This window comes from Ricinus communis, chromosome 6 (genome assembly GCF_019578655.1).
Source record: "Ricinus communis isolate WT05 ecotype wild-type chromosome 6, ASM1957865v1, whole genome shotgun sequence".
Lineage (NCBI taxonomy): Eukaryota > Viridiplantae > Streptophyta > Magnoliopsida > Malpighiales > Euphorbiaceae > Ricinus > Ricinus communis.
Genome location: NC_063261.1, coordinates 18,954,952 through 18,977,547, shown reverse-complemented (window position 1 = coordinate 18,977,547; position 22,596 = coordinate 18,954,952). Strand labels below are relative to the sequence as shown.

Below are 22,596 nucleotides of genomic sequence, written 5' to 3'. Positions count from 1 at the left end.
AAAATTCTCTCTTTATAATAGGAGAAAAATAATTGCTTAACTCTCTAATATTTTTCTCTTATTTTGGGATGCTATAATAACAAGGTGAGGCCTCTATTATATAGGCTTGGAAAGTACCTCCACATTGTTAACTTAGCAATGTGGGAGAAAATGCTCCTCAAATATCAACATTTCTTTTCTCCTCAGGAAAAGAAAAGAACGTCTTCTTTTTTTTATAACAATTTGTGATCTTTAGTACATCTTTTAGAAGGATTGAACCCATATGAAGTTATGATGATCTATCAGAGGAAAAAAAAAAAAAATGGGTCTTGTAAGCTTCTCAATGAATTCTTCGATTTCTTCTAGAAATAAATGATTGTTCATCTTATTCTCACCCTTGATGAGTAGTCGGAACATTAAGGATAATTTATAAAGTAATTAAAAAATTAGTCTAATTCTATTTTTGTTTGTCCATTTAAAGAAAAGAAGAATTCTAAAAATTGATTTTTCTTTTAGTTTATGTATTCTTTTTTAATTGATATAAAAAGGTTAGGAGACGAGAAACTAGTTCTTAAGTGGACAATAGCTATGCCGAAAATAAAATGATAGAAAGAGTGTACAAGTTATATTTTTCTATTAAATTAAGAAGTTGTTTTTTGGTCATTAAAGAAACAACTAAAAGTCACTTTTTCTACCTCTGAAGCTAAGTTTGTTGCAGCATCATCATTTGCTTATCTAGCGGTTTGGTCAAGAAGGATCTTGAAGGGTTTTAAACATATTCAAAGTGGTGGTGCAACGGTCTTTTATAATAGCAGTTCACCTATTGAGTTTTCAAAAATTTATGTATTATTTGGTCGAAGCAAGCATATAGATATCATATTTCATTCTTTTAGTGAGCTCACTAAAGATATAGGGTTACAAATATAATCACCAAGCCATTAAAACTTGATATGTTCATGAATCTTAGAGGTCTTAACAATAGCTAATCACCCAATCGACTAATATTGCGAAAGTATAATATTATACTAACCAATGTAAATAAATTTTCTCTTTTATAATTTACTTTTAGAAAATATTAAGAAAAGACAATCCAATAACTTTTAAGTTTCTTTCACATGGAATAAAACTTCTTTCTCATGTGTGTTGCATTACTTTCAGAATGAACAACGTTTCCTTTGAACGAAAGGTTTTTTTTTAAAAATTGAAATTCTTTTCTAATTTATGGAATTTCTTTTTGTTGAAAGAAACTTACATTCAAAATTGAAAAGCTTTTACTATGAACGAAAAATGTTTAATGGCTGAAAAGAAAGTTATCTTTCAAGACGAAAAACTCCCTAAAGTTTCCCTTCTAAGAATAAATTCTCATTGTCATCCGGACAAAAACTTCCCCTCCGAATGGAAACGTTTCCTCTCAGATAGAGAAATTCTCCTTAGAGAAGAAAACTTTTCCATCCAGTCCCTTCAACAGTATTCAATAACACGTGCCATAACACGTGCTTTCCTTCTTCACCCTCATCACTGAAACGCAATCCTTAAACCCTCTCTCTATCTCAAACAGTTTCTCTCTCGCCTCCCACTATGTCTTTTCTTCTGAGATCACTTCCTTTCCTAAGTCTCCATTCAAAATCCTCTCTTCCATTTCTCCACACCATCTTCTTACACCACCTTCCAAAACCATTTCATAGAAAAGCAACAAATCTTTTTTCTATTTCTGCTGCTGCTTCTTCTTCTTCGACTGATACTATCCCCATATCATCACAACAAAAGCAACAACAACCATCAGTACCCTTCAAAGAAACTCTCAATTGGGTTTCACGTACTGGGCTTTGTGGTGAATTGTCCGTTAACGACGTGGGTAAACGGGTCCTCCTTTGTGGATGGGTTGCTCTTCATAGAGTCCATGGTGGTCTCACTTTTCTCAATCTTAGAGACCACACTGGGACTGTCCAGGTATATGAATATGTAATTCTTGAATAAATATGTTTATGTACGCGCCGTTCAAATTATTGGATATTGTTAACTATATGTATTTGCTTATAAGATCACTTTTTTTAATTATTGTTTCTTTTATATATATTTATATATAGTGAGACGGATTGAGACACAATCCCATTTAATTGGTGTTGTTAATTTTATGTGTTTGTTTGTGAAGTTTAGGTCTTTCTGCTTTTTGTTTCTTTGGTATAATGATATGGTGGAATTTTTCAGGTTACTACCCTTCCTGATGAGTTTCCCGATGCCCATTCGATTATAAATGATTTGCGGTTGGAGTATGTGGTAGCTGTTGAAGGTGTTGTTAGGTCCCGGCCTACTGAGTCTGTTAATAAGAAAATGAAAACTGGTTTAGTTGAGGTAATTTTCTATTCCATTCCATTCTGTTTTTTCTTTATTATCTTTTTCCTTTCTTGTTTATTACTTATTAGTAGAAATGAAATTTAACGGCTGGCCCCATTTCATTGGTGTGTGTGGACATTGTTGCTTCAACTTTTGTGAAATGGATATCATGTAATAGATATTTGATGAAATTGTACTGATTCGTAATATGCATGGCAGGTTGCTGCAGAAAATGTTCAAATACTGAATGCAGTGAGAACGAAGTTACCATTTTTAGTTACTACAGCAGATGATGCTAAAGATTCTGTCAAAGAGGAGATTCGTCTGAGGTAGCTAGCTTGGGATTTTTCTTATTTAAAGTTGCCGTAGTTTATTAACTTAAGAATTTTGGTCCAAAAGATTTTATAACTCGTCATTAGCTTTTCGAACACGGCTCACAAATTTCTCTTCTTTCTCACATAAGGTTTCACTTTTTTGTTTCTATTTTTTTTTGTCTGTTGATTTATATTTTTGAAGTTCATGTTGTTAAAGTAACTTGTGGGTTATTAGGTTCCGGTGCCTTGACTTACGGCGGCAGCAAATGAATTTTAATATGATGTTGAGGCACAGAGTGGTAAAACTGATTCGAAGATATCTAGAGGATGTATATGGATTTGTGGAGGTATACCATGTGAAGTATGGCAAATCATTTACTTTAATTCTTCTCCTTTTTCACTGGATTCTTTTTCCTTTTTATGTTACACTCTGTTTTGATCATGATCTTTTCATGGTTATAAGGTAGATCGAGACTCCAATACTTTCTAGATCTACTCCAGAAGGTGCTCGAGATTATTTGGTCCCCTCGAGAGTTCAGGTGTTTGTCATTTATTCAGCAGATGTCAATATTTTATTTGATGCTTTTATGGCTGTGGTATGCTACTCTTATGGAAATGCTTTCAACTATTTGGCGATTGCTCAGCTTAATTTAGATTTTAATAGTTTCTGCACTGTGAGATAGTCTTTCTACAAAGTCATTCTTAAAAATAAAATGATTTTCCAATGCCTTGGCTGTCTAATGTACATGAAGTTATACCATTTGTTGAGATGTACTTAAAAATAAGTCTTTTGGCTACATTTACTTTGGATACTTTGTCCATGGTATGCTTTTCTGATTCACTCTAATGTGTATTTTGAAGCCAGGAACATTCTATGCTTTGCCCCAAAGTCCTCAGCTCTTTAAGCAGATGTTGATGGTCTCTGGTTTTGACAAATATTATCAAATTGCAAGGTAACTTTTCCTGGCTTTGTGAGCCATCTATTGCTCAGTAATTGCCTGTTCAATTGTAATCATTGTTTATTTTTTCTTCCTTTGCTGATAAAGTTGACTTGTGGACCATTTATACATGCCTCAAAGAAAACCAGTGAGATTTATCTGAACTTCAGTTTCATTTGACTATTTTGTTCTGTATCTAAAGCAAGACAGACATGTTCTTTTTTTTTTTTCTTTAAAATAAATGTTTTTTTGGTGTGGGGTGGGGATCTATTGCCTTTTACTTTAGGGCTGGGGAGCTTTGCAATGTCAATTATAGTGGCATTAAAGTCGGGATTGTACTTTTCTTCTCTGCAGATGCTTTAGAGATGAAGATCTAAGGGCTGACAGACAACCTGAGTTCACTCAGCTTGATATGGAACTTGCATTCACTCCCTTGGAGGACATGCTAAAGCTCAATGAAGATTTGATTAGAAAGGTTAGTATGTCAGGATATAACTAGGAGTTCAAAGAAAGGAAAGTGATAAGTAATGTTGGCGTTCCTATCTTTATATGATCCTTGAGATGGTTTCATGTTCTCGTGCCAAGTGACAAGTATAATTGGCCTTCCTACCTATCCTTGGCTCGGTAAATTGAAGGACCATGCTAGTTTGGGATGTGTATGTTTAGTTAAGTTCATAAACTGAAAGAACTTACTGATTTTCTGTCTTATAGTTTGCTCATGATATATCTTTACTAGCTTAATGTTTAGCACTAAAATATGAATTTTCTTTCCTCATAAGAGGTATGATCTAATATATACCAAGTGATTTATGAAAGCTAGAAGCCAAATATGTGGCGAGGCTTGCTTCAAACTTGCGAATAAATTTTTATATTTTTGTTGTGGCTGAAGTCGAGGAAAGCTTCATGTAACCTGCAGCAATCTAAGGAATATAGTCAGGCTTTGCTTTGGCTTTTTGCTTTTTGCTTTTCGAAACTTTCTTGCTGCTCACTTATTTTGAACCTTTTTTTAAGTCAATGTAGGTTGTGACAAAGTAAGCCAGATTATCTTATTGACAACCAAAATATCTAGCTTTAGATATTTCATCAAAAGTTTCCCATGCTACTTTGTGATTTTGGTGGGTCCTAAGGGAATAAGTCATAGTTCAATCTAGCTGCATGTATCTATATCATATGTTCACTTTATATTTGCAGAATTTGCCACTGTTTGCTTGCACTGTTTGCTATGTTTGTTTAACATCTTCATTACAGGTTATGACTCAAAATTTTGTGCTCATTGCAGGTTTTTTTGGAGATTAAAGGTGTCCAGCTGCCAAACCCTTTTCCAAGACTTACATATGCTGAAGCAATGAGCCGTTATGGTTCAGACAGGCCAGATACAAGATTTGATCTTGAGTTGATAGATGTAATAATCTCCTTTCACAGACACACACATCATTGCGAGTTCTGTTAATAATCTTTTCCTGTAATATTTCGTCGTTTTCCAACTTTGATTGCCACGCATAAACAATATCAAGGAATGATTGAAGCATGTCTATTTTACTGCTATTGTCATCTTGTTATGCAGATAAAATAATTAGGATAGAATTTTGTAACATTCCTTTAGTTAGTTCCCATGTTAAGGAAGTCTCACCACCTTGCATTTTCATCTGTCCTTTTTCACTCTTTTTATTTATTTTTCCTTTTATGGTTTATAGAATTTTGCTTTGGGTTTGGTGACCATTTATCTTCTTTCTACACATGCTTAGTTTCAGTTTGGCTTCTGACCATTTTTAACTGACGCTACAGGTGTCTGATATTTTTTTAGAGTCCCCCTTCAGGGTGTTTGCAGATAGCTTGAACAAGGGGGGAATAATCAAAGTATTATGTGTGCCTTCAGGTGCTAAAAGTTATTCAAATACAGCTCTTAAGAAAGGTGATATTTACAATGAAGCAACCAAATCTGGAGCAAAAGGATTGCCTTTTCTTAAGGTCTTGGATGATGGTAAAAGACACAATTTTCTTCTCATTTCAACCTTGGTGAATAATATTTATTTCAGTATGTTATTGTAGAGAGATCTTAACTCTTTTCAGGGGAGGTTGAGGGAATTGCTGCACTAGTGTCAAGTTTGGATCCAATGAAGAAAGAAGAGCTATTGAGACGATGTTCTGCAGGACCAGGCGATCTCATATTGTTTGCAGTGGGTCATTATGCATCAGTTAATAAAACTTTGGACCGACTTAGGATGTTTATAGCCAATGAGATGGGCTTGATTGACCATGTATGCTTTTGACCTGTCTGGATTGTGAAATTTTACAACATTTGTCATGTCATTCTCTGAAATCTTTCTTGTTTTTTCTCTGATATCTTAGTCCAGACATTCAATTCTGTGGGTGACTGATTTCCCAATGTTTGAGTGGAATGATACAGAGCAGAGGCTTGAGGTCTGTCTTACATCTAATGTTACTCTCTTGCGATTCTAATGAAATAAGCTGTGCATGATTTTTGCATTACTATTCTTGTATTGCACAACTTATTTATACGAGTGTTAGCTACTTTATTTGATTATTTTAACTTTTTTTCTTCTCTTGTATGATCATAATATAGTAAGCTTTTTTGTCTTATCTGAATAAATTAACCATGTAATTCAAATCTTTATTTTTTTGCCTGCTTCTTTCTACCTTCTAATTGGTGAAGTCAGAAGGAATGAAAAACAAAAATCTTTAGTTTCCTTGGATGGTTTACCTCGAGTTAGCTAAGGAATTTGCTTGAAATAATGGAATTGAACTCTTATAGTTTCTCACCTTTTAAGTTTGTTTTTTTGGCTAGTTGTTAGTGTGTTTCAATCTATAGCATCAGCAAGTTATTTTTAGTTATAGTTTGACTACATTTATCCTTTTCTATCCTTTATTTGAAACGGTTAGGCCTTACATCATCCATTTACGGCACCTAATCCTGAAGATATGGAAGACCTTTCTTCTGCTAGAGCCCTTGCTTATGACATGGTTTACAATGGGGTTGAGGTAGTTTCTTATTTCTTTCTATCGATGCAAGTTTGAAGCTTAAGTGAGACAATAACTGTTCCTTTTAATATTGTGCTGTCAGATTGGTGGAGGAAGTTTGAGAATTTATAAGCGTGAAATTCAACAAAAGGTTTTGGAAATTGTTGGCATCTCCGCTGAACAGGTGAGAAGACCCTTATTTTATTTGCTATTAGGTTTTCTTTTTTGATTCACCAGGTCCATATTCCAGTACTTTAATATTTGGAGCAGGTTGCATTAGTTTATATTGCTATTTGTCATTTTTGCTTCACTTATTTGAATTTGAATCTGGAAACCATTTTGCCGAGTGTAAACATTGGTGCTAACCAGTTGAAGCAATCAGCTTGAACTTGCAAGTCTCAATCTTGAACCTCAAGCATGTAGCACTAGAAATAGGTGGGACAGAAGGTCAACAATGCTAAGAGCACAAAATATGACCATAAATGATGTGAGGTTTCTTTTTCTTCACAGGCTGAAGAAAAGTTTGGATATCTTTTAGAGGCTTTAGACATGGGTGCTCCACCTCACGGTATGGACCTCTTCACCTTGCTGTAGTGCATAATGAATTTACTGGTCTTGATATCTACTTTCTGGTTTTGTAGGGGGAATTGCATATGGGTTGGATAGATTGGTTATGTTGTTGGCTGATGCTAATTCTATCAGGGATGTCATAGCTTTCCCCAAGACAACAACCGCCCAATGTGCTCTTACTCGTGCTCCATCGGAGGTTGGTCCGCAACAGCTGAAAGATCTATCTTTCAATGCTTAATAGTATTCTGTGCACTGGGTTGCTTCAGTTACCATTTTGGCAGTCTGCATGATTCCAGTTTTGCATAATCAGGGAATTATTTATGTATATTGTGGAATCATGTTTTATTATTTTCTTATACCCTCTTTAAGATTGAATCATTATTGAACCAGACATTTTTTGCATTACCTCTGCAGTTTTTACTTGTACAATTATTTGAAAATTCCTTGTTATCTGCTTTTGAAATTGAAATCCCAAGTTACTGAAATTATAAAAAATAACTTGTTACCAAAAATTGATGAAAACAAGTATAGTATAAGATAAAAGGGATGTAGTGAGCCTTGAGACCTTTAACTGAAGAGTAATTAAACCCTTAAAATTCAAATTATATAGCATAGTAAAATTAAAATATTATTCTTAAGTGCCAAATATATGAATACAAATTGAAAAAGATATTTTATAACTATTGAATGACATACACTCTTAACAAATTTCCTCACATTTACACTTTTCCCAAATTCTAATCTACCATACTATAAACTCAACTCTTTTTCGTCGTTTTCCACAAATATTAAAAATCAATCTTTGCAAACTATTCAATCAACACAACCAAATTATATAAAACCTATTAATCAACCAATTCTTTTTACTACTACAAACCAGGTAGTAAACTAGAGAATATATTTTGAAAAAACTTTTATAGTAAGTGCTTTTTATGCTCTATTTTACTATTTGACTATTTCATAGCAAGTGCATTTTATGCTCCATCTTACTATGTTATTATTTTACAGCAAGTGCATTTTATGCTCCATCTTACTTTTTTTTTTTATTATTCTTTGATGAGTGCATTTTATGCTCCGTCTCACCTTTAGAATTGATCGACTTAATTAATAGGTGCATTTAATGCTCCATCCTACTACATCATGTCAAAAATTTAAAAGCATATGCTCTTACTCTTTTTTTTTTTTTTCAAAATATTTTCTCTATTTACTTAAACCTGAATTTAGGACTAGCTTAAAAGAAAAAAGTTTCAAAATAAGTCATATATTACTTAATCATGCTTCATTACTAAGCTCTTAAAGATTTCTTTAAAATATTGCTTAATTGATGATAAAGAGTTGAGTATTTCCTAAAGGAAACTATAAACCTACAAATCTAAATTTTATATTCTTTTCCCGACACTTAAACCCTATATTGTCCTAAATGTATCAGAAAAATAAAGAATCAATACTTCCCAGAATATGAAAAGCGAGCTTCCGTTGACATGATCATCTGACTCAGTTATTATTTCTCTTATGATAGGCAACACTCCTTCTGCGATACAAATTTTCATTAACAAGATCTTTCCTGAATGAACAAACTCTGTCCTCGTCAATTCTTCCCAATTTTCCAATATCAAGCCCGTAACTCCTCCTCTCGCTTCGCACAATGCTGCTACGTGGTCTTCGCATATATGACTCAACTTCCGTCGCATTATTATTAACACTCAAATCCCTGGGAAAGTTGGTGGCGGGGTCACCGCCGATGGTTCCATACCCAATATTCTCACTACCACGAGCAAACCCTAACATGCTGTTAACGTAAACGTCTCTTGCTTTGCGAAGAACTTTTATGGGTGCTCTTGCTATTCGCATGAACATGATGCTTAGCTTACCATTGTTCCTCATTCTTCTTAATTTTATTGGAAGTATGGTGATGATTAATTGTCTTCTTTTTGATATTAAGATAAGATGGAGAGGGTGGGTGGCGTATTTATTTATTGACAATGTAGAATCCTACTTTGACTATATCATTATAATTACTGGATAAGCAACAAATCCATAACGTCTCTGTCACTCTCCACCGTGTCTCTTCTTCTCACTCCTTCCCTCACTCTCCAGTATGATTATAATTCTGTTTCTGCTTGTACTTATACTATTCCCACATCATCAAAGACAACAACAACAACCACCAGTACCCTTCAAAGAAACTCTCAATTGGGTTTCCCGTTCTGGGCTTTGTGGTGAATTGTCCGTTAACGATGCGGGTAAACGGGTCCTCCTTTGTGGGTGGTTGCTCTTTATAGAGTCCACGGTGGTCTCACTTTCCTCAATCTTAGAGACCACACTGGTACTGTCCAGGCATATGAATGTGCAATTTTTGAATAAGTATGGTTCTGAATGCGCATTTCCAATTATCAGATATTGTTAACTTTACGTATTTGCTTATAAGTTCAATCTTTTTCTTTTTATTCTTTTTAATAGTGAGACGGATTGAGACACAATCCCATTTAATGGGTGTCGTTAATTTTATGTGTTTGTTTGTGAAGTTTAGGTCTTTTTGCTTTTTGTTCGTTTGTTATGATGATATGGTGGAATGTTTCAGGTTACTACCCTTCCTGATGAGTTTCCCGATGCCCGCTCGATTATAAATGATTTGAGGTTGCAGTATGTGGTAGCTGTTGAAGGTGTTGTTCAGTCCCGGCCTTTTGAGTCTGTTAATAAAAAAATGAAAAAACTGGCTTAATTGACGTATCTTTTTCCATTCCATTCCATTCTGTTCTGTTTTTTCTTTATTATCTTTTTCCTTTCTTGCGTATTACTTATGAGAAGAAATGGAATTTAACGGCTGGCCCCATTTCATTGTTTGGTGTGTGTGGACATTGTTGCTTCAATTTCTGTGAAGTTCATATTATGTAACAGATTTTTGATGAAGCTGTACTGATTCATAATATTCATGGCAGGTCGCTGCAGAAAATGTTCAAATACCGAATGCAGTGAGATCGAAGTTACTACATCAGATGATGCAAAGATTCTATCAAAGAGGAGATCCGTCTGAGGTAGCTAACTTGAGAATTTATTTTTTTTATTTAAAGTTGCCGTAGTTAATGAACTTCAGAATTTTGGTCCTAAAGATTTTATAACATGTCATTAGCTTTTTGAACGAGGCTCACAAATTTCTCTTCTTTCTCACGCAAGGTTTCACTTTTTTGTTTTTTATTTTTTGGGCTTTTTATCGGATGATTTATATTTTTGAAGTTCATGCTGTTAAAGTAGCTTGTGGGTTATTAGGGTTCGGTGCATTGATCTACGGCGGCAGCAAATGAATTTTAATATAATGTTGAGGCACAGAGTAGTAAAACTGATTTGATCTCAACTTCAATTTTGAAGATAAGAAGCCTGTTCAAACTGCAAAATTTTTTTCTCTTTTTACAGAGTTCAACTACTGTAGAATGCAGGCATGGTTTTGGGGAAGAATATCTGTCCAGTTCCTTCTGCCTTCATTAGAGGGAAAATGATACCTGATGCACCCTGCAAAATGGAGATGCAATAAATAAATGGAAATGAACTGTTGGTAATGACTCTGGAAAAAGTTAGCTCTGTCATTAGAAAAAAAGCCTACCGAAATCAATTTAGCTCCATTCCAAATGCTTATAGTTGAAGGAAATGGAAGTACTAGGCGGCCAACTCCATAGACAGCCACAGCAAAGAAATGTAGGACTACGCTCAATGGCCGAGGATTTAGACCAGAGAGTAGAGCTATTGGTCCCTTTGAACATAAACCTCCAAGGCTCAGATAGTCGAAACATGCTCGTCACATTTCACTTCTTGCTCGATCAGTTGATGCAGAAAAAACCTTGTAAATGACACCTGCTAATGTATTTATGGTGGATGCCATTGGCTGCAATAGAAAAACAAAGGACTATATGCTTGAAGTTATTGATTCAAATAGTAAATAAAATGAGCTTCCATGTGAATGCTGCTCACCTTTCGAAGAGTATAAAATGATTCGAAATATTTGCAAAGGACAGAAGCATCATTTAGATTGTCCAGAGGTCTAAGAAGGTTTCGTAATAGAACTATATCAGAAAGTGCCAATCATTCCTCCAGTTAAAGGGTGTCGCGTGTTGAATGCATCACCCAACAGAAGCGCACCTGGAGTTGGATGAGGAGATGCTGGCATGCTTCTGTTTGGCATTGTTCTTATGTTTCCTTTTCCAATTGCAGATATGAATGCATCATGTAGCTCAGAAGGGATCTGAAACACGTTCAAGTTGCTTGTTGTATTGGTGATAAAAGATTGCAGATACCATTCCAAGAAGATAATTCCAATTACCTGCTTAGCCACAGTGCCTTTCAGATATTGAGCCAATTCTCCATTAGAAATGGAGGGTACATTTTGACCTGGTATGTCAACTAAACAACGAACTTCAGTGCTGCTAATAGGATAAAACAGGATAGGTGATGGATCAGCTGGAATTACATGTCCATGACTTGCGTAGGGAAGGTCACAGTTCTCTAGCACCAAAGCCACAAAACAAGAGGGGATCTCTGCCTGTTGATATAGAATTGGTAATTATAGTCATAACATCCGTTAGGAATATTTTATGACAAAGGTCTACTTAGCATCTTTTATTACCTTGAGTGGCGCAAGTTTGAAAAACAACCATCACAAACAATTGTAAGGGGAGCATATGCTGTCATCTCCTGACCATTTCTAGTTCTGTAGTTTACCCCTTTTACAGTTCCTTTTTTCTCTACAAGTGATGTCACTGTTCCTTGCTGCAAAATTAGACTGCATGGAAGATCAAGAAAAAGAATGAGCAATACTTTTCCCAAACCAAGAAAAAGAAGAGGTATCTTAAAAGTTGGAAGTACTAGAAAATTCTTGATTTAATTATATTTAGGTCGAAATGTCATGGAAGGAAGATTACTTGGGAAGAGATGCAGCTTTCTCCTTCATTCTTTGTATAAAACGACCATTGTGAAAGCTTCTCCCGGACACATTTGACTGAAATCCATCCAAGGGATAAGATAACTTGGTACTTCTTTCCCGTCTTTGAATATAGCATACCCAAAAACTTGCTGTGCATCAATCTTTTCTACACAATCTATATCCATATACAATCTATATCCATATGTCAGAAAATGTATCTAACTTCTGAGGGAGTTTGAAGTCAAATCTAGGTCAATTGTATCATCAAATTTTGAATTTGTCACATACCTTCAAGACCCAATTCAATCAGTTTCAGATAGCTACCAGGCTGTAGGAGCTCACCAACAATTCTGTCGGGCTCATTTAAGTCCCTCTCAATTACATGTACTTGGCGTCCATCCTGCAATAAATAGCCAAAACATTGGTGCTTCATGGTTTAAAAGCCATCGGACTAGAGCTACTCTATCAAAATTTTATTCATCTTAAGTTAAGGCGCAAGTTTACCTTGCCAAGAGCATAAGCAAGAGCTGCACCAGCAACACCAGCTCCAACAATGATTATGTCAGGAGAAGCGGCTATCTCAGGCTGGCATATCTCTTTGCTAGAGCTCTTCAAGGTTTCATCTGTGCAGTTGTTCAATGAAGCTCTGGTGATATTCTTCTTTCGTTTTAAGCTACATAACATAATTAATGCCAGAGAGAAGCTATAATTCCTCCCACGTCAAGCTTGTACTCCATGTTCAAATATGAATCTAAAATGCACAGAAAGTAGAGAAGATTAGATTGACTGCTAATGCTTATCAAGTGAGAGCTGTTTTTCTTGCATTCCAAGCGAAACTATTAGTCCCTTTTTATAGTCTGCATTGATAGCTGAAATAATATTGTTAATCAAGGATGTTCGTAAGAATTAGCCATTCTACTATGACTGAACAAGTCAGAAAGCCATTCTACTGTGAATCAGTCATTCAAGTAACGAAAATATATGCAGAAAAGGTCAAAGATATTATCAAGGCAGAGCAGACAAAGAGAAAGAGGGACATCAGAATCATAATTTAATCTAATTTAATGGAGAAGAAACATGTCAAATGATTATGGATAGGAACAAAATGCAGAATAATTTCTTCAAGCATAGCTCAGACTTTTGAAATAAGCTATTGAAATCTAATTTAATGGGTCAACTAAAAAGATACAAAGGGAAAATAACATATTTGTATTAAAACTTACACAACTGCATGTGTAAGAGAAAATCATGCTGGCCAGTCAATTCTATAGACCCTTATCTAACAGGAACTTTTATAGTTTCAAGATCTGAGAAAGGAAATATTTTTCTTGACAAGATGAGTTCATTCCTAACTGAAGTACATGATTTACTTGATGAGCATTATTTGGTGCTAGTAGTAACTTTTCAATGTGCACAAAAATCTCACTAACTTAAAAGGGTGCGAACCGAATCAGACCTACCCGCACAGTTCAAAGTCAAATCCTGAATATTAATAGTAACTCATTTAGACTCTTACAAGCACATCAAATCCATAATTAGTTCTCAATATAGAATAGGAGTCACATAACCGCCCTTAAAAATAACACGAACTAGGAATATTGACCCAAAACCTTTATAATATCTTCTTTAAGTTCTTATAATTTTTATAGAATAAGTTTTCGATTCCTTTAAAATATTTTTTAATATTCCATAATTTTATAAAATATCTATTTAGCCCCTAATTCTTAAAATATTTAACGATATTTATAAAATATATTTTTGAGTCGTACATAATATATTATCAACTTTTAGAACTTAATTTCGTTGGTCTTTTCCTATATTTCCAAAATTTAAAAAATATAAATATCAATAACATTAATGATGAAAGTTTTGGCTTGATCATAAACATATTCTATTCAAATTTATACATGTAAACATATTCTTGAAATATGATATAAGGGTCAAAAAGATATATGATAAAAATTACAAAATATTAAAAAAATTATTATTGGAGGTCTAAGTCTAAGAGATACTATATAAAAGATAATCAAATATTGAAAAGAAAATTACAGGAGTGAAAAAAAATAATTTACTGAATTATAATGACCTAATTGAATATTCAGAACCCAGCATTGGAAAGAGTAAATCTCTCCCATTTGCACTTTTACTAAATTGTTTGTAATGCAATTTACTTCAGAATGAATGTGGGTAAATAAAAGAGAGAGTTGAGTTTGATTCCTGCACATATTATCCCATAGTCTCCAATTTCATTGCACAAGGTTGAGTGAATTTGGATTCAAAAGTAAACTATTGAGAAATTTATAAATACAACTTTTGTTTATATTCATGTCATTTTGATTTAAGTATGTCATTTTTCTAATAGATAATTTAAGGTTTAAAAAAATTAAGATATAAGAAAAAATTAACCATGAATTGAACAGTGCTTTTAAAAAATTCATCTATCTGATTGATTTGATAAGTCATAAAAAATTCCATGATTCATATGGTTATTAAGACTATAAAAAAGAATAACCGAATTGAATTTATGAATTTACCTGACTGACCCAAAATCGGCCATATTATTCCTTGATTTAGACTCTCTTCCCTTTTTACTTCTTTTTTTTAAAGGTATGATGGCAAATTGGAAGGGGATAGGTAGTGAACGAGGATTCTTTACTGCTAGTCTTAACCATATAGTTTAGTGGCAGGATTTGACCTTTACTCACATATTACTTACTATTCTATATTTGAGTTTTCTTTACGAGATTTCAAGTTGTTGGGACCCTTTGTCCATCAATCAGAATCCAATTTCATAGCCAATTCCGGATTCATCTTTCTTACTAAGCAGTTTGCTTATTTTTATATATATTTATATACTATAGTTTGATCAAAGTTAGTTCCGAAAAATATGTTTGTATAAGTATGCATAGCAAGTAACTGAATATATATATATATATTATAAGTTGTTTTTTAATTATAAATTATTATTTATTTTGTATATTTTTTTATTAATATAGACTATCAATGAATTCATATATAATTTTTTAGCTATTTATACGAACGAATATATAATAGAATTTCTATATATAAATGCTCTTTATTTTAAGTTTATCGGATCTACCGGTGATCTAACTAAAAACAAAATATATTAATATAAATAATTTTTAATCATTTTATTTATTATGTGATCGATCTTTTTAATAAATTTAATAATTTTTATATTTTTATAACGGTTATCGTGAAATAAATCATTTTATTTTATTTAAAAAAATTTCTCCAATTTTGAATTTAAAACATATATGGTATGTAGCTTCTCAAATTGGTTCTGACAAGTGACAAATCTGCTTATCCCTTTTTTCTTTAAAATCAGCAAAATAAGTCAAATACTCTGCCCTTTGTTTCTTTGTCTGGTCTAAGATTTAAAATGATAAAAAACAAAAACAAAAAGAAAAACTGCTAAAAAATCTCATCCAGAAAGCAAAAATAGAACCCCAACAGATGCCATGTGGAGCAGATTAACTTGCCATATAAAATCATCCCTTATATTTCCTGACAGATATGATTTAATGTGCATCCTAATCCAATAAAACTATATGTTAATTCTCTACCAATTCCCTTCATAGCCATGCATAATATCAAACATATAATATGGTAAAAATGATGCATGCTTGGACAACCCTATCAACCCTAAGAAGGGAGTGATCATAACTTGTCATTTAACTTAAATAAAATTCTAAAGGTGCTTATTCCTTTTCTTTTTCATTTTTGCTTAGGATCTTTCTGCTTTTGATTATGATAAAAATCCTTTTATTTCATTTACAAATGATGGCATTCCTTTTGATATCTAAGCTGCACCCATCTAAAAACATGATCGTCTGGCTTTATAAATCATCTATAGAATGTATGTGTTACATATGCAGTGTTCCAATATATATAATGTCTTAATTAGTGAAAGCCAGATGATAATAATTATAAAATGCCAGATGATTTTATCAAATTGTGAAATTTTAGCTAGAGGTAAAGCTAATGAGTAGTCACGATCATGCGATTACGTTATATATTCAAGATTATTTCGCGTGTGATATACGTATAACTTTTTACGCGTGCGTTATAAATATTTAGAAATTTTTTGTAATTTTGGTATGAAAATTAAATTTGCAAGTACATTTAACCATGCAAGATCAATAACCAGAAACAAATAGAAGTGCCTTTAGCAATGATAAACATCAATCATTGATGCTCTTCACTGTGGCAAAATTTGTGTTCAATGTCTCATAATTGAGATCAAGATCTTCATAAGAAATTAGAAATTTAAACATCCATCAACAGAATAACTGATCTTAACATGTTATGAACTAATACTAATGTGGTAGTGGAGGGTTGAGGCAGTAATCATCAGAGGCATGACAAAAGGGTGAGAACGCAGTAAAATTATATTTTCACTAAAATTTGCAAATTTGGAAGTAGTGGTGGTGAGTCATGAAATGTTGTACTCTGCAAGTTTGGTTCCTTAAGTCTAAATATTCATGAACTGCATACCATGTATGTTAATCGGTAAGAGATTCTAAAACCTCCAAAAGTGGTAACAATTTTACTTCAGCAACTGGCTGGACACAAACCCTAAGAAATTTAGTAAAAATAGACAACTTTGATGCTTAATATCTCAACATAGAAACGATATAAATACCCACCAATATCATCCCATTTGTTCATTCTAAACAGCATATATATTCAGCATCCTTTCTCCTTCTTCTTCTTGATTTTGTAGGCCAATGGCAAAAAGGAGTAAGGGTCGTCAAAAGATAGATATGGTGAAGATGCCTAATGAAAGCAACCTCCAAGTTACCTTCTCGAAACGCCGGTCTGGGCTTTTCAAGAAGGCTAGTGAGCTTTCCACTCTTTGTGGTGCTGAGATTGCTATCATCGTTTTCTCCCCTGGCAAGAAGGTTTTCTCCTTCGGTCATCCAGGTGTTGAGGTGGTGATTGATCGTTTCCTCTCTCGAAACCCTCCCCAAAACTCACCAACTATGCAACTCATTGAGGCTCATCGCAACGCTAGCGTTCGTGAACTCAATGCACAACTCACTCAGGTATCCTTCAATTCAATACTCACTTTGTTCATAGTCTAGATGGAGCAAGGTACTCTTTCTACTATCCTGCGGCCCTCACGCTGAGGGCCGCTAATATAATAAAATGTTTAAATTTGCGTTTTTATTATATATTTCACTGCATAATGTTTTTGTATATTAAGGATTTAAAATCAATTTTTATTTTTTTAATTTGTATATTCAAGGTAATTGAAAGTTCGGCTTCAATTAGGGTTTGATACATAAACCTTTTTTGCAAGCTCCGGAGTTAGCATAAATAAAAAATAGAAGCAAATTTAGTTGTTTTCGGAAAATATTAACTTAAACTGAAACTGACGATTAAAAATATTATATTTTCAGAAAAATATTAATTTAAACCAAGAACGATGAGTAACAATATTATACTTCCAAATATGACAAAGGTGTATTTAGTATAATATAATAAAACGTAATTTATAAAATTTAAAATAAAAAGTAAAAGCCAACAAACTGAAAGTTGAATTTTTTTTTGTATTACTCTTAATTACAGTCTATAAAATTCTCTCGAAAAAAGGGTACTAATCAAACTATGTGTCAGGTGCTCACCCAATTGGAAATGGAGAGGAAGAGAGGAGAGGAGCTTAACCAAATGAGGAAGACTGGCCAGAATAGATGCTGGTGGGAGGCTCCAATCGATGACCTTACCATGCCTCAACTAGAGCAGCTGAGGATGTCACTGGAACAGCTGAAGAAGAATGTGGCAATGCAAGCTGATAAGCTTCTAATCCAGAATGCACAATCTCAACAGTTTTTTGCTTCCAGTTCTACTGCTCCTCCTCCACCCCTTCCTAATAACAATTTCATGTTCAATATTCCAAACATGGGTACTCTTCCTGGATACAATAATTTTGGATATGGACGTGGGTTTTATTAAGCTTGGTATTGCTTGCTTGGAGAAGTTGAAATGATGTCTTAATTTTCTTAATTAGCCACAGATGCAGATTACAGTATTTCCTTATGCAATTTTCTTTAGAGTCTTTATTGTTTGATGTCTTAATATTCTTAATTAGCCACAGACAAAGCTTATGGTTATAGCTTTTCCATATGTAATTTTCTTTGGAGTCTTTTCTATTATCTTATAAGGTCATGTTGTAAGTCATGCTTTATGTTATTGGACTATTATTGCTTCTGCTATTATGCAAGAACAAAAGTGCATCTTATGATATGGGGTATAGCTAAGCTTTCATTGAATTTTCATATTTAGGGTTTGCAGAGTAGAAGAACACATGATTTAGTCATCAAGAATCAATGGATTTGGACTGTAATAACTAATTGTACTATAATATATCATAATTAGGCAAGATTTTTTTTAATTAGGGTTTGGAGTTTGAATCAGTTTGACAATATCAAAATTTTAGAGAATAATTAATATGATTTAAGCTTCTTTTTTTTTTTTTAACTTACAACAATGAATAAGACTTATAGCTTATATTTATTAGTACCTTTTCACATTCAGAAACATATCTCTACAAATAACACATCATCTTTAATTATTGAAGTAGTTAATTGTATACAATCAAATCATTCTAATCTCAATATATATGTGAAATTTTTCTTAACTATAATTTTGATTTCATGATAATACATTCAGGTTGTGATTTATTTCATGTTATTTGGATTTTCCAGACTATCGTTATAGAACTCTAACATCATAAAATTTATCATTCAATCATGCATAATGCCAAGATTTTAATTGATTTATTAGTTTTATATATTAATTTTGATATTTATATTTAATTTTTAATTATTTATATAAATTAAATTAGCAAATATTATTATTGTCAATTATTACCGATTAAATTGTAAGAATAAATAAAAACATGTAACAAAAAATGTAGTATATTTTATCGGTTGATAATAAATTGCTATATACAATAAGCTAATTTAATATTTAATTGTATTAATAAATTATGAAAATTAAAATAAAATTATTTGTTATAGGTTTATAAAATATCATACAATCATGGTACATCAGAACGATTAATTTTATTTTTCTCCAATTTATCTGTTTTGAACTTATTTGTATCTTGCATCCCATTTAAAATCTTTTAAAAAATGTTAATTAATTATAACCCATGTTTCTGCAGTTATACATATTTTCTTGGGCAAGTATAATACAATATAATTCATATACATTTGACTCTAATGAAAAATTAGAATATATGGGATGTGCCAAAAAAAATCCAACTCACGTGAGTTCTAGTTAGTTTTAGAATTTTATTTGCCAATGGCAATAACCGTAAGAAAAATGCTTGGCTGATAAATAACTCACTTCTTGGTTTTCGACCCCTTTAGTCACTACGAACGCCTCCGATGAGTGCAATGGAATGTATCTATTTATCTATCTCTTAACTCAAAAAAGGAACAGGTTTAAAAAATGATCTTAGAGTGTCTAAGGTGGAGCTAGGAGGGTCTGGCCTCTTAACGCCTTCTTTTTTCTTCTCATCAGAATTATTTCAAAAAAACTTGTCACGGTAAGAAAGAAGGAGAGAACAGGCATACTTGGGCTATCTTTCAAATATATAATTTAATCCTTCGTTGTTACAGAGTCAAATAATAGAAAATTTATTTATAATAGATAAAGATAATACTATGAAAAAACTTGATACAATAATTCCAATTATTTCTTTAATTAGATCATTAGCAAAAATAGAATTTTGTAACGCAGAAGGACGTCCCATTAGTAAACCGATCTGGGCGGATTTGGTGGATTCTGAGATTATTGACCGATTTGTGCATATATACTCTTTCTCATTATTACAGCAGATCCTCAAAAAACAATGAATTTATATCGAATAAAATATATACTTGACTTTCTTATATATATATATATATATATATATATATATATATATATATATATATATATATATATATATATGTGTTAGTAATTTAATTGTTAGCCTTAGCCAGGTAGCAAAACATGGGAACTGATAATGCAAAAATGTATTGGATAAATTATTAAGCCAATCGGTTTACGTACATTGATAAATCATTTATATGAAATTTATTTTTATTAGACAAGCCAATGGGTATTATGTAGAATGATAAATCATACATATGAAATTATATTTATCAATCAAAGTTCATTCCTAATCATGTTATGATGAAGTATAGTTGGAAATACCTTTCTTTATATAAGAAAACATTAATATAGGATGAATATGATCTTATTCTTAAACGTAAACCTTTACACAATTAGTTTTTCAGATGCAAAAGAAACAATAATTATTGTACTAATTATCCAATTTATAACGTTGACATCAAGTTCCAAATGTCAAATGGGTTTCTTCTTTTATGATGCCAACTAGCTATAGCTAGTATACTTAATTACTTTCGTAGTAATAACCATAAAGAAAATAAAAGCAAAAGATTACATAACCTTCAAATCTTTGATGAATCATATGAAATAATATACAACATAAATACATAAAAAGAAATTATTTGCTCAAGATGGAGGGAGTTTAACCCTATAAATACCTCATCTTTTCCCTCCATGCTAGCACCAAGAAATACAAAAGTAATTGATTATTTTTTTCTTTCTTTCAACAATGGTGAAGAGAGGGTCTACTTTGGGTCGCCAGAAGATTGCAATTGAAAAAATATCGAAAAAGACTCATCTACAAGTGACCTTCTCTAAACGTCGTGCAGGACTTTTCAAGAAAGCTAGTGAGCTTTGCACACTTTGTGGTGTTGAGATTGCGATATTAGTTTTTTCTCCTGCTAACAAGGCATTCTCCTTTGGTCATCCTGAGGTCGAGTCAGTCCTGGATCGATTTCTTGCTCGGCATCCTCTTCCAACAAGTTCCAGCGCACACCAACTCATCGAAGCGCATCGAAATGCTAATGTTTGTGAGCTTAATATGCAATTGACCCATACTCTTAATCAGATGGAAGACGAGAAGAAGAAGGGGGAATTGCTCGATCAGATTAGAAAGTCTAGCCAAAACATGTGCTGGTGGGAAGCTCCCATTGATGAACTTGGTATGCATGAGCTAGAACAACTAAGGTTTGCATTAGAGGAGCTAAAGAAGAATGTTACAAAACAAATCAGCAAAATTTTGATCAACTCTGGTAGTTCTTTGCCGTTTTCATCTGGAAATGTTATTGGACATATTTCGGACTATGAGAGCAAACCTAATGTTGCTCCATGTATCCCTTGTGTCAATAAACATTGAATTTTTTGAGTTTTGCATAATCATTATTAAAAATTACGTACCTACTCTAGATATATGTTCCTATTTATGCATAATTAAGTTTGAAATGCTTAGGCTACGTCTCATTTATTTATTCATTGAGGTGTATACTGTATACACTTGAAATAGGTATATATTAATCTCGATTATTCTGAAGGGAGTTAGAAACTAGTATTTCACTAGTAAATAACTGCCCAAATTAATAATTGTTAGTTTTGGTTGTAGAAAAATTCATACGAATCTTCAAATAATAATAATTCTTGTTGAGTATGATCATTAGTAGAGCTGTATCATGACCTTCTCTTCAAGTAATTCTTTTATAGAGATTCTTGCTTAATTACTTTTGGGATTAAATCTTATCTCTGTTCAATTGGTTATGACCTCATTTTGTCAAGAAATTCAACACACAAGGATGAATTACTTTACAATACAATGTATTTTTCCTTTTGCAGAGCCTTCAAATTTACATTCATGGATGACAAATCAAGAAATAGGAACTTACCATATTGTTTCAGATAAAAAAGAACAATCAAAATTTACTGTACGAACATTATATAGAATTTGTGTACCCTGTATGGAAGCCACATTTGGATGATTTAATGAGTCTCTAGTGTCAATTTCCAACCATGGATGTGGATCTAGAAGCTCTTCTTCCTCAACAATCTATTAACACCTTTGCCTTGGCTGCCGCGAATCGGTCAAGCCTTCAGGGCCAGCAAAAGGCCAGTATTATTCCAACTCCTCCAACACAAACCACATTGCCAGCCTTGGTTGTTGCCAACAACCTAATCTTCATTGCCAAAAGCCACACACCTCAGACTCTCCTCACTTCATTGTTTGCCCACTTCTTGTATTTGATTAGTTCGGAGTTTGGGCTCGATCCGACTGTCTAAGCTTACTTTCTTTTTTGGTTTTCTGTTTATTAAGTTTAGTGTAAGAATATAAATCTAACCTTTTCTTTTTATAATTTTTTGATTTGTGGGATTGAAGAAATGACATTTTCAAATTAGTTCAAAACTATTTAGATTTTTCTTATCAAATTAAATCAGAATTAATTAAAAACAATGTCTAGATTTTAATATATATAAGTGCATATGGATACCTATAACTACATTTATTTGAAAGTGATAATCCACTCGATCATTGTTTAAGAGTAAATTTTATCTATTTTAAATATATATATTGCAAAATATGCTAATAGTATATATGTAAGTTTTTACTTTGGTTGCAACAATCCGAAATTAAATTACGCGTGGTTTTGTGCTTACA

The 22,596-nt window shown here is 32.8% G+C and overlaps 4 protein-coding genes and 1 pseudogene across 5 annotated transcripts; 4 read left to right on the top strand and 1 right to left on the bottom strand.

Moving 5' to 3' along the window:
- The first annotated feature begins 1,412 nt into the window (after window positions 1–1,412).
- Window positions 1,413–7,519, top strand: LOC8268901 (aspartate--tRNA ligase, chloroplastic/mitochondrial). The gene is made up of 15 exons (XM_002522044.4): window positions 1,413–1,929; window positions 2,188–2,331; window positions 2,533–2,642; window positions 2,863–2,974; window positions 3,095–3,166; window positions 3,489–3,580; window positions 3,920–4,040; window positions 4,845–4,967; window positions 5,351–5,546; window positions 5,636–5,823; window positions 5,915–5,986; window positions 6,467–6,565; window positions 6,648–6,728; window positions 7,055–7,112; window positions 7,186–7,519. Exons 1-15 carry the CDS (start codon window positions 1,558–1,560, stop codon window positions 7,350–7,352), a joined length of 2,007 nt encoding a protein of 668 aa, XP_002522090.1. The 5' UTR covers window positions 1,413–1,557; the 3' UTR covers window positions 7,353–7,519.
- A 997-nt stretch (window positions 7,520–8,516) lies between these two features.
- On the top strand, window positions 8,517–12,144 carry LOC112535318 (aspartate--tRNA ligase, chloroplastic/mitochondrial). Of its 2 annotated transcripts, none has more exons than XM_048375611.1 (4): window positions 8,517–9,440; window positions 9,696–9,777; window positions 10,054–10,149; window positions 10,542–12,144. In XM_048375611.1, exons 1-3 carry the CDS (start codon window positions 9,213–9,215, stop codon window positions 10,146–10,148), a joined length of 405 nt encoding a protein of 134 aa, XP_048231568.1. In that variant the 5' UTR covers window positions 8,517–9,212; the 3' UTR covers window position 10,149; window positions 10,542–12,144. The 2 variants fall into 2 exon arrangements, with proteins under 2 accessions (XP_048231568.1, XP_025013666.2); XM_025157898.2 differs by having other exon boundaries at window positions 8,541–9,440; window positions 10,526–12,144.
- On the bottom strand, window positions 10,529–14,583 carry LOC8268897 (annotated as a pseudogene).
- A 2,152-nt stretch (window positions 14,584–16,735) lies between these two features.
- LOC8268896 (agamous-like MADS-box protein AGL62) lies at window positions 16,736–18,724 on the top strand. Its single transcript, XM_002522039.3, has 2 exons — window positions 16,736–17,095; window positions 17,670–18,724. Exons 1-2 carry the CDS (start codon window positions 16,778–16,780, stop codon window positions 18,003–18,005), a joined length of 654 nt encoding a protein of 217 aa, XP_002522085.1. The 5' UTR covers window positions 16,736–16,777; the 3' UTR covers window positions 18,006–18,724.
- Window positions 18,725–20,682: 1,958 nt separating this feature from the next.
- LOC8268895 (agamous-like MADS-box protein AGL61) lies at window positions 20,683–21,309 on the top strand. Its single transcript, XM_002522038.3, has one exon. The coding sequence runs from the start codon at window positions 20,683–20,685 to the stop codon at window positions 21,307–21,309; it is 627 nt and encodes a 208-aa protein (XP_002522084.3).
- The last annotated feature ends 1,287 nt before the right edge of the window (window positions 21,310–22,596 follow it).